At 43.7% G+C, this 12,461-nt stretch overlaps 1 protein-coding gene across 1 annotated transcript in view; it reads right to left on the reverse strand.

The window, feature by feature from the left end:
- Positions 1 to 12,461, reverse strand: part of grin2da (glutamate receptor, ionotropic, N-methyl D-aspartate 2D, a) — a 50,595-nt gene that overhangs the window by 18,586 nt on the left and 19,548 nt on the right. Inside the window, exons 4-10 of the mRNA XM_029122948.2 lie at positions 9,404 to 9,518; positions 8,105 to 8,313; positions 6,140 to 6,308; positions 5,437 to 5,590; positions 3,655 to 3,780; positions 3,186 to 3,415; positions 391 to 551 (exon numbers count right to left, since the gene is read on the reverse strand). Coding sequence (XP_028978781.2) covers positions 391 to 551; positions 3,186 to 3,415; positions 3,655 to 3,780; positions 5,437 to 5,590; positions 6,140 to 6,308; positions 8,105 to 8,313; positions 9,404 to 9,518 — 1,164 coding nt within the window. The remainder of the gene's footprint in view (positions 1 to 390; positions 552 to 3,185; positions 3,416 to 3,654; positions 3,781 to 5,436; positions 5,591 to 6,139; positions 6,309 to 8,104; positions 8,314 to 9,403; positions 9,519 to 12,461) is intronic.

A 12,461-nucleotide genomic window follows, 5' to 3' on the forward strand; every position in this document is an offset into this window, starting at 1 on the left:
GGTGGGGTGAGAACAGAGACTGTCAGGTGGGGTGAGGACAGAGACTGTCAGGTGGGGTGAGGACAGTGACAACCGGAGTCGTCAGGCAGCTGCTTGATCAGCAACACAACCAGGAGGACTTTGGACAGGGACTGGCATCAGTCATTCGGGGCCTGGTAGTATGATATGACAACAGCGAAAACACCAGTAATACTTTCCTGTGCTTTCCGTACATGGTACGTTCTAACCAGCCCAAAAGTACACATACACTGGTGTACGACAGAGAAACAAAGGTGGTCCAGGTGGTCGCTTCCTGTTTCAGGCTGCTTGCATCTGTTCGTGCCGTAATTTACACAGCACAGGCTAAATAATAGGAAACTGACCGAATCCACACAAACACGTAAAACTGACCCAGTCTTGAGGTTGTCGATGGCCTCCTCCACCCCCTTCTGGTTGTTGCGGATCATGAAGTTGTGCATGTTGGCGTAGTTGCTGCGGATGTTCTCCTCCGTGCTCCCGTTGGGGACGGTGCCGAAGCGGAGTGGGGGGTACTGTTCAGTGGGCTGCTGGAACTGTTGGGGAGAAGGGGGGAACACAGAAAAAAATTATCGAAATGACTTCCCAGCTTCTATGTCCTGGCCAGGTTTAGATTTAGCGTTATTTTGCTGATGACAATCTTCTCAGCTCTCCATCAGAAGTTGCCTCAGTTACCTGTCCAAAGTTATAAGAAGTAATGGTTTTGCTTCACCCAAACTAACTAAAATACCTTAATTCCCTTCAGTTACTTCTCAATGACATAAACACAAAAAAGGCATTGGTAGAAGCCAAGAAGGGATATAACCAACTGAACGACAACTATTGTAGTTTCAATTAATTTAAATCAAAGTTAGAGTCAACATAGCTAACCATCTCCTTAGGGACCCCAAGTCATTTCACCATTTTGTGGTAGCCTTGAATAGCCATACCTGATTCACTAACCAAGGGCTTGATGATGAGCTGACAAATCTAATCAGCTGGTCTTGCTCTGGAATAGATCAAATACATGGAACGGCTGGGGGTCCCTTAGGAGAGCGTTGAATACAGTCGCAGTAACATCATACCATTACTTCTTGGGTTGGATATGTTTGTAATGCGTTGATTTTTTCCAAAATAAATAATGATACAATAAAGCTATTCATAGCTATACGTTCGACTGGAAATCTGTCAGAAATGGCTGTCAGATTTCCAGTCATTCACATTCATTAAATAATATTTGATGGAGAATTTGACTTATTACAGAAATAGATTCATTAGATCACTCTTTTGTGAATGTTTTCTTGTCATGGAGCACTGATTGTGCAGTGTGTATGTCAGAAATGATCATTGTTTCCATTATCGTTGGCGACACTTTGATGTCTCAATAATTTCAGATTTTGACTTCCATAAAAAAAGAGCATTGTGTGTTAGTTGAAAAAACATGTTAAAAAACGTGTTGACCATATGTCAAGCTCAACACCATAGAGGAGTTTAGATGGTAATCCCCCAAATTTCTATTCCATATTATCTGGGATCCAAATATAATTTGCTCTATGATATTGCAAGAAATAAAACACTGACTGTCCACTGGTTTAAAAAAATATGATTTATAGGCTGTTAAGTTACACTTCTTCAATTCAACCATTATAGGCTACATTTAGTCATTTGAGAGTAGCCAATCACAACCACAATCCGTAAGGTGCAAATAATAGAGAGAGAGCAGCAGGGAGATTCACATCATTGTAATTATAGAGCCGTGTAAAAAAGTTGTCTTCAAACCAGTGCACACGCTGTCCTCTGTGGACTTGCCGCGCAAATGTAGCCTATCAAGATGGATTTTCAAAACGCAAGACACATAACAGAATATCAACTAGGGAATTGATGGCACTTTTCTAGAGTCCAGAGCAAGCAGAATCATAGGGCCTATCTATAAGCTGCTAAGTTTTAGGATTTAATGGAAAGTGTGTCCATTGCAAACTTTCAGTTTTTTGGGGTGAGCATGCTTTATGTATTATTTGATGGATATGAAAGGTAAAGGGGAAGGATTCTGCTGAAAGAGCATTAGACCTGATTTGAACCCATTCTGCAGCCTTACATGAGACTGGGAGGTGCGACTTAGACTGCTTGAACACCATTGACAATTAAAGTGTATTTTATAATGATGGTTAAGAAATAAAAAATAGAAAATGTCACACATTGAATACGTGCACCCAACATTTATGTCAACAAATCAAGACTTGCAACTCTTTATAAGTCAGCCATTTACTGCAATATCATAAGCCTATGTTAGAAACCAGCTAAAAGGTCTCAAGATTTCTATTGCACACAGATCTATTATGAATTTGCAAGCCATCCAAGAATTTATCATTTCGATTTTCAAAGAGATATGTAATGTGATCACACAACTATCCATTGGTAATGTAACTGATTACACTTACAATTTTTTCTTTATTATTTACATGTAATCTGTTTTACACCAACTCAAGATATACTGTACTAGAAAGAATTATAGTGTTAAAAGACGAGAATCAGAATAAGTGTTGAGAAAAATGTAGCTACATAATACATTCTGAATAATGCAAGCATAAAGAAGTTGGACAGGTGGACAACACCTCAGGCAACATGTCGAAAAATCAAAGAGTGGCCAAAACGTAGGAACATTTCAAAAGATGGCCGCTAAAATCTCCAACACCAACTCAGCAAGTTCAGTGTCTATCATCTCGTGATTTTTGGCTGCCTCTCAACATGCTGTCCAGTGTCTAGCCAAAATCCTTAGATCTTATATGTGAAAACTCCGTCTGCATTTCCTCAAAGACTACCAAATTCCGCTCTCCTTGCATATTTTTTTACAAATCTCTTCAGGATGCGAGAGAACTTGAGGGAAAGGAAGTTATCAATGCATAAGTGGATAGGAGGTTGCAGAAGCACTACCACTAGACCAACCGCCAGCCAAACAACTTGTATCGGCTTCTGGGTTGCACTCTGATACTCTATTTAACTCCCCAAGTACGCATTTGCACATTTCCCATTATGGATTAGCAATAATGGTTTGGAGTTTCCATTATTGTTAATCCATGACAGGGAATGTGCACGTTCTAAGATAAGCGTGAAACATTTGAGGAACGGCAGTCTAGGGAAACAGACCTTGGGGCCAGCTCGGCTGTATCAGAATGCTCTTTTTGATCACGCACCTTCTTGTCGCTGAGACCTGACACTGTGTCAATGTATTCCTCCTGGATCATGAAGGCAGCCAGGTTGGCTGTGTAGGAGGCCAGGAAGATGACAGCAAAGAAGGCCCACACCAGCACCATAATCTTACTGGTGGTTCCTCTGGGGTTCTCCACGGGCACAGAGTTATTGAAAACCAGCGCCCACAGAAGCCAGATGGACTTTCCTATGGTGAATTTAGAACCACCTGTCTCTGGATAGAGATGTTGGGGGAGGGGAGGAAAGCATAGAGAGATGGAAAGGGAATTGAGAGAAGGGAGACAGAGATAGTGAGAGAGCGGAAGGGGGAGGTTGAAAGATAAATCGAAATAAAAGAGACATTGAATGGAAAGGAAATATCCCCAAGGTACAGTACTCACTCATCACAGCCACTTCAACTGCTTCAGTGGAGCTAACCTGAAATACCAACGGCCATACTAATGAATGACTTACTCTTCGCACTTTGCAGGCTGCGGTTGTAGCCAACCGGGCTGAAGAACTCAAAGATAAAAACGGTGACGGCGACCACGGACAGACACATGACGAACATCATCACCCAGACAGCGGGGCTGTATGGCTCTGAAACAAGACAAAGACAAGGGCTCGTTTGGAAGGTTCTCGCTAGAACGCAACCCTTAAATCCACCACATGGCCCCCCATTCCCTACACAGCGCCCTCCCTTTTACCTAATCCCCACGGGCCATCGTCAAAATAAGTACACAATTTAGCGTCGGTAAGTTACACTGGGACGTGGAAATGTTTCGTACATGCATTAGACAATCGTTCCACCGTTTGCCTTTTATCGGGGTTGTAAAACCACATCGTTTCATTTCAAGAATGTATGCATGTTGCACCTTTACCGATTACTCATTAAATATATGCAGGTATTGGAGCGTTTGTGCATGCAGGTCCTAGTTTGCGTGGAACAGCAGCCCGCTAACAGATGATGTATGTTTGACTTTAAAGGCTGGCCATCGGGCATGCATTATAAGCAGCATACGCTGATAAGAACAGACAAGAAAGGGATTTTATATAAAAAGTAATTCTCAAACAACCATTCTCATATCCATGGTAGCGGCAGTCGTATTTTAAAAAGATGTTGGTGGTAACGAGACGTCGATACGATGCCCGTGCCGTAACACTGTAAATATGCAATGTTGTAACACTTTTTATTTGTCAACGCCTTATGAAATAGTCGTGAAGTTATTTTGCGATTGTTATGAATAAAGAAGCGGAGTCTCTTCAAATTATTAAAGGTTCTACAGGAACCCTAGTCATAATGGAGCTCAGAAATAATGAGGTCGAACGAAGACAGTTGACAAAACGAAAACAGAGCAAAGTTATTTTCTTGCCAGGAGATTACTCTGGCATCTGGCCAGGTAGGGAATTCTAAGTCCTAGCCAAGGACACGTAGTTCAACATCAAATCAGTGACCCTCGATTCAAACAAAACGGCCTCTGGGTAAAAAAAAACAACGGGTAGCCATCAGATACAGTTCACGTCCAGAGTGTCTCCTAAATCTTACTTGACAGATAGTGTACATACAACCACACTCCAAAACAGAGCCTTCGGGGATGAAAGCCACACGCTAATATACAAGCTGTGCTATTTTAGTGTGTCTGAACCTTAAAATGTATGCAGTCTGTGCAATTTGAGTTCCTGTCTAAAGTAGCTCGTTTCACTCCCATCCCCTGATGCCTCTGATGGCCAGATTGCTGCGTGTTACTGAGTCATATCTGATGAGCTGCCATTACCTTGCTGCATTTCACACTGTATTATCTAAGATCCGGGCTGCTGATTTAGGCATACCGTCACGTCTCGATCGAAGGCTGTAGGATTAAAATGTCTGCCCTGTCTGAAGACTTCGTTTCTCTACAGGGCCGGGCTAAGTCCGGAATTATGCTAAGGCGATTTGAAACGTAGACGTGTTAAGGAAATATTTTGACTCAGAAGTCTTCACCCTACTAACTGTAGGTACAGTGAAAAATACATGAGTAAGAATGTAAAGGAAAAAAGGAGATGAAGCCTGTGAAATCCAGCTTGACAACTTTGCCACTAAACCAAGGTACCGAAATCAACGTTTTCCTTAATGGAGGTTAATGCTGGTCGGGGTATATCAGGTGATTTGCGTTACCACAGACACTTTACAAACCCTTCAAAGTCCAATATAGGCCCTGCATAGGCCTTCCAAGGCCCTTCGCAGGCCTTCATGAGCTCTTACACAGCCCTGCTCACCAAGGAAGGCCGACGGCGAGACGGTGCCATTGCTACGGGACACCATGACACTGATGCCCGTCTCCACGAAGGGCACGGAGAACTCCACGACTTCTGACCTCTCCTTGTTGACGGTCAGGGAGCCAATGGCCATGTCGGCCCGTTTGTAAACCACCTGGTGGGCGGGAGGGGGAACTGCAGTTAGGAACAGAAAAAAACGGGCCCATTCACGTTCACAGGCACTTGCAGCTGTCTCAGTAGTACAACCGGTTACGCTAATGAGATTTGAGAGCGAGGAGCGGCTGGGGAGCCTCACGGCTGGGAAGAAGGGACACCTGCACCTGGTAGCGAGAGCCTAGCCTGAGGTGGCCGTGTAAACACCACAACACACCCTTAGCATTGCTGTCACTGTGCATGGGGGCTGACACTTAACATGCCCATCTCCTCTCTTTTAACCGACCGTATTAATCCCGACACCCAGAGGGGGATTGGCGTCCCTGCAAATAATGAGGCATCTGCCCAAGACTCCAAGCCAAACACTTCCAGAGTTACTACCAGGGGATGCTAATCTACTTGACAGTTCTTAGTCTCATTCTGTCTCCGCGATGACTTTAAGGGGATTTTCGAGGAGGAAATTAAATGGCACACCTTAGACTTGTTCTTTGAATGAATTATTTACAGAGAGCGGAAAGAGAAATGGGGGAAGAAATGCACGACCCCTGACCTCCCCGACCATGCCGTTCCACTGCCCATCACTCCCCCGCTTCCCGTGTCGGCCGTTGGTCACCAGATAGAGATCATAGGAGAAGCCCACTATTTTGGCCAATCGCTTGAGGACATCGATGCAGAAACCTTTGCAGCAGTGCTTTGACGATTTCTCATCTGCCGGCACACTGGTGACAGAGAAAGTGAGGGGAGGGGAGGGGAGGAGAGGGAGGCAGGGGGAATGAAAAGGAGACAGGGAGGGAGGGGGTAGAGACAGGAGGCAGAGGAGAGAGAGAAACAGAAGGGAGACACAGAAGGGCAAGGAGGAATGTAGCGTTATTAGCGAGAGCTGCATAAATGGATCAATACTGCCTGTAGTTGGACTGCTCAGTTTTAGATACAGGACAGACAGGTGGACTACATTAAAACTGGATTAAAAGCTATTGTCTGTGTGGGTTTTCCTCAAAAGCAGGAGATTTAACAGAACATAAAGACTCTTCCCGAGCAATTAGCTTAACAACAGAAATATATATGGAAAAAGTTGAAGGTTTAACTGGGCAGATATCAATGTCTGCCCACTATGACAGCCCTCACGTCAGTGCAGAAGGTCTATAGATTTGAATGGAATCTTCAAAGCAGGCTGATTAAACTGGGACAAGCTCCATGAGCCAATACAAGTGATGTAACTTTCTGTTCATTATCTCACTTTCAGCAGGCCTTGTTACCAGACATCTTATCAGACAGACTGGGAACACACAACAAACTCAGTAGACCTCTAGAGACCAAGACAGACTGTGAAACACTGAGTGAGAGGTTATCAGAGAGGACAAGAAAGAATACACAACAATATTTCAATGGCAAGTTACTGGTTAGACTGTTTTGCATCCCAAAAAAGTGTACTTGATAGAGAAACTTCAATCAAAATTCTAATTGGATGCTTTGGCTGGAACAATAAAAATAAGAATACAAAATTCTCACCATGTGTATAACTCAAAGCAGTTCTTCAAAATTACTAGCAGATCTCTGAATACATTTTTTACTGCATTACTAGGGCGTATTGTGGATGATCTGATATTTTGACAACCATTCTAAAGACATTCAGTTCAAATGTTATATTACATATTCACTGACATTTTATTAGTGAATCTATACACATTATATGCAATTCAATACTTAGAATAACTGGAGGAAAGGAAGTGTTAGCCGGTGACAATTTTAGAAAGAGCTACAGAATGTCATTTTAGAATGGAGTAACGCATTGTATTTGAAACATAATGTTAGTTATGTATATCAATAATGAGAAGCAATGTTTTTTGTTCAGTCGGGCTAAAACATCTGAATGGTTCAACCGTGACTAGTCGCTTCAGTCATGGTTAACCTAGACGGTTCAGTCATGGTTAACCAAGACAAAACATTGGAAAGGTTGAACCGCGGTACGTCACAATGAAACAGGTAAATAGTTCAACCACGGTCCTTCGTGGTAAAACATGCTAACAGTGTAACCATGGTCAGCCATTAAAAACATCTTCCCCAGCAGGTCTTACTTGGTTTAACCACGGTCATTCGTGGTAAAACATGCTAACAGTGTAACCATGGTCAGCCATTAAAAACATCTTCCCCAGCAGGTCTTACTTGGTTTAACCACGGTCATTCGTGGTAAAACATGCTAACAGTGTAACCCTGGTCAGCCATTAAAAACATCTTCCCCAGCAGGTCTTACTTGGTTTAACCACGGTCATTCGTGGTAAAACATGCTAACAGTGTAACCCTGGTCAGCCATTAAAAACATCTTCCCCAGCAGGTCTTACTTGGTTCAACCACGGTCATTCGTGGTAAAACATGCTAACAGTGTAACCCTGGTCAGCCATTAAAAACATCTTCCCCAGCAGGTCTTACTTGGTTCAACCACGGTCATTCGTGGTAAAACATGCTAACAGTGTAACCATGGTCAGCCATTAAAAACATCTTCCCCAGCAGGTCTTACTTGGTGGCGTTGAGTGGTAGTCGGCAGGGAACCGAGTCCCGGATGCAAGAGTTGGTGCCCGGGTCGGCAGGCTCAACAATGACAAAAGGCCTCTCCTCCAGGGTGACCACTTTCAGGTGCTGTGTGTCGTCCAGCGGCTTGAGGAAGGAGCCGTAGCGAGAAAAGGGCTGGATGATGAGGTCCAGGACCCCATTTTGCCACGTGCCAACCTGCAGGAGATCAATTAAAGCCACTTAGAAAGGATACAGAGCGTGAGTAGGAAGGAGGAAACCTTTGTGTGGAGCGGCGTGTCTTTTGTTCACAGCGCCGGTTTGCGGAAAATGTGGCATGTGGAGTGTTTCGGTGTCACTGCACACAAGCTTACTTAGGAGACTGCCTACTGGGAAAAAGAAAACACCAGAAGCGACAGAGACCGCAACCTCAGTTGAAGTTATTAATTAATTCCTCCATTCATTCACAGTTTTTTATTGAAATCACTAGTGCTAAGAGAGAACCATTTCATCTGATCTTTAGTCGAGTTGTCTGGTTCTAATGTCACGACAATGCATGACGACCGCAGGATGGCCAATTATATTCCTAATATTTAGAAATCCAGTTCATTATGGGAACAAGAAATGAAAATGAAAGTACTTCTGGATCTACAGAGACTATATCTGCCCATTTATATCATAAGCGGTCTGGCTCCTTTCCATTATATAATAGGTAATGTACTGGTCCCAGAGCTCAATCATTCACTGCTTGTTCACTCTCCTCCCTGATCATAGACGAAAGCTCTAAGTAAATCTGCTCAGGTGCCATGGGAAATGAAGTGCAAGAGCGTCACACCAGGGCCCATGTTATCATTCAGCCACAACTGGGTCAGATTAGCCCACCTTGACACTGACAGTAGGATGGCAGGGAATCAAGATTCACGCTGAATGAACTCTAGTTGCTGGCGATGGATGTGAATTACTCGGCCTTGAGGCAAAGACGTGGGTAAACATAAGGCGTGCTGAAAGGTTAGTTGAAAACGTCAGGGATGCGAGTGAATAAAGAGCCAAAACAAGAGCACAGGCTTTCCCTCTCTCGGGGGAAACAAACATGAGCCGCTGAGTTAGCCTGTTAGCGAAAGCAGGAAGGGTGAAGGAAGGGTAAGCAGGCACAGCGGTTAGTGTGGTTAGCGAAGTGAGGTGAGTGAGCAAGAGAGAGAGAGTATTTGCATGTCTTCGCGCATACGTGAGGATTAGATAGCCAGAATTCATGGGGTGTGAAATGGCGGTAAGTCAAGTTAGTTAGCAGTTAGCAGGCTAGCTCACTGACCTCCTCCCAGCCTTTTCCCTCGGAGTAGGAGATCACATCCAGCACCGGATTGGACAGGTAGCCGTCGCTGTTGAATGAGTAGTCCCGCCCACTCAGCACAATGTTACTAAAGAACCTGGAAGGCAAAGAAGGGAGTGAGAAAAGAAAGGCGGGGAAAGCAACACAAACCGGAAACATGGAACACCAGGCCCACATCGCTCAACTCGGCGGACAGACTTGCAGACGGACTGAGAAGCGGACCGACAGACAGAGGGTAGCTGAGATTTTGGCGCGACTCCTGTTTTAGCTGGAAGTGACTGTGGCGACAGGGAAGACAATGAGTGGCAGAGATAAAGAGAACGAGAGAGGCAGGGGTCCCTTCACACCTCATATCTTGCAAGGGTCTTCAGCTTCAAGCCTTGTAGTTGAAAGGTACAAGAAACAGGGAGGGGGAGAGTGGCCGAGTGGCAGGGTGAGAGACGGGGGACGCAGGTGGGCTGTGAGGCTCTACCCTGGAGACCTTGATTGTACGTCCCGAGCTGCTTGTTATCACGACCCGGACGTGTACAGTAACGGTTCGTCGCGGGACCGGCCATTTAAATAAATCAATGGCTCTGTTAATAAAACATAGTCGTCTCTCAACCGAGAGGTTCTGCAAGACAGCAGGTGGTTTCTGCTTATCACATGGACAATGTGCAGAGCTTGTAAGTGTGAGCATTTGTGTGTGTGTGTGTGGGTGTGTGTGTGTGTAAGTCAGTGAAATTTGCAAAGACTGCAGTATGCAGAGGGATAGGTTGACTATTTTCCATTATCTTCAACGCATCTGTACCTCATTGATATCAAGAGCGCTAATGGTTTCCTAGCCTCACTCTGATAATCAGGGGTAAAAGCTATAGAGCGAACCACACTAGCAGTTGGCTTTCATGTTGGATATTTTGCTGTTAGGTGTGTCTGTTACAGAGTCTGAGATGCTTCTGTGTCACCATGACAACACTGCATCTGAAAGCACCGTTCACAGAGGACGTCGGTCAGACAGAATGTTAAAAACCCAACAACAGCCTGGTTTTTCCCTCCCCTCCTTGATATTTGTCATCAGAGCTCTCTCGTTTTTGTCATGATGCTGCGATCATTGATTGAAGATGCCCTGGTTTCATTCTCTATTTTAGCTTGTATTTTGGCCATTATTTCTACGACTCTGTGGCATGCAACAAAAAAGCCTACAACACAAAATGAGATTTGTATCTACGTCTCTACCTCTGCCCTCACTCGGACTTCACAAGAGCGTTCAGCAGAATTACGATGCATCATTTGTGGGTATTTCAATATCATAGCAGGAGGAGTTATTCGCATTCCATTACACGGTCATACAGGCTGGCTAGTACATAGCTGAGGGCTACATTGGCCTCGATTCATCCTGATGTTACTGTACATGAGGGGCAAAACTGCAATGCAAAGTAATTCAATGCAAATGAGATTGAGGGCCCTCTGTGTATGTTTGGGACATTATTACTTTTTTATTACACACACACACACTCACCCATACCCAATTACACAAAATCACGGTCACACACTATTCGTCAAACCGAGCCCATAAAAAAGGAATCCAAAAAACAAACCATAAAGAAAAGAAAGCTAAAAAACGCCCTGGTGGTTTGGAAATGGAGAAAAAAAGAATCCATCTGACAAATATGTAATGATTCATCCTGCTGTACAGTATTTGCTTTTCTTATAAGATGAAAAAAGACAGTGTGTCAATGTTAGTATTTACTTACCAACTCAGCAATGCCACTGATCTTTCTCTCTCTCATACTCACTCCCTCTCTCTCTCTTTCCCTCTCCCTTTCTCTCTCTCTCATTCTCTCGGTGGGTGCCATGTTGTCATGGCGACACAGTCATTGACATTACATGTGTTTCCTCTAATGCCGAACATTGTGGGGTGAACAAACAACCAGAAGCAATGGAATATTTGAATATAGATTTAGCTCTTGTGCTGTAACAGAGATAACTCATAATGACTAATGAATTCAGACAGAAAGATTGATGGTGAGATAGATAAAGAGAGATAGATAGAGATAGATAGAAAGAGAAAGAAAAGCCAGGAGAGAGAGAGAGTGTGATGACATGGGAGGAAGGGGGCGTTAGGCTGAAGGGGAAGTGGGGGGTAACTAGCTGTTTAAACATCAGACAAAATTCAGTCAGATTTTAATGTTCTCCCTTTAGAGCTACATTTGCATGTTGATAAGCATGAGTGGCGCCCCCCCCCCTACTCCACCTCACCCCCCTCTATTAGTTTATTCCATGCTCTACTGATGCCACTGCTTTCATTAGGAGGAGACGGGATGGAACGTGTGGTGGTGGTGATAGGTATGTGTGTGTGTGTGGCGGGGGGGCGTACAGATGTTACAGCGTAACATCTTTAAAGTGTTGGCATGGGAAACACTAGAAAGTGTTGCTCTTTTAACACTGACACATGCACATTACCTAACACTAATGGTGTAGATCAGGCATGCCTAAACACTATCAAGAAGGGTTTGTGGTCCCATTCATTTTCTAGATGGCAATGATCTTGTCATTTCTTAGTACAGTAACAAACCCGCACACCCAAAGCTGATTAACTCCACTGTTGGATTTGAATTTACACATTGTGCCACGGAGGAGAAAAAATCTTATTATTTAAAGTTTATTTCCAGCAAATCTACATTTCACTCATCATGTCTTTTCATATGAAACCTGGAGTCAGGAAACAGGAGTATTCAACACTTGTGAGAGGCGTAAAAATGCTTTTTTTAATGCTATCAAATCTTGTGTTCTCTTGCTGCTTTTTATTGTTATGAATGAAGTAAAAAATTGTAAATGTGTCTTTATATACACAGGACAATTCAACTATTTCATTCCACATACAAGTCCTAAAGCTTAAACCGTTCATAAATCAAAGGGCAGAATGTTATTTAGGGAGGAACTGATATTACTTTTTTATTGCCAATACAGATTCTAAGTATAGAATTTTGAGTATCTGCCGATACCGAGTGCCAAACCAGTACTGCCATTTCATTTTGTTGACATGTGCTATTATTGCCAT

Source organism: Esox lucius, chromosome 10, assembly GCF_011004845.1.
Source record: "Esox lucius isolate fEsoLuc1 chromosome 10, fEsoLuc1.pri, whole genome shotgun sequence".
In the NCBI taxonomy this organism is placed as follows: Eukaryota; Metazoa; Chordata; class Actinopteri; order Esociformes; family Esocidae; genus Esox; species Esox lucius.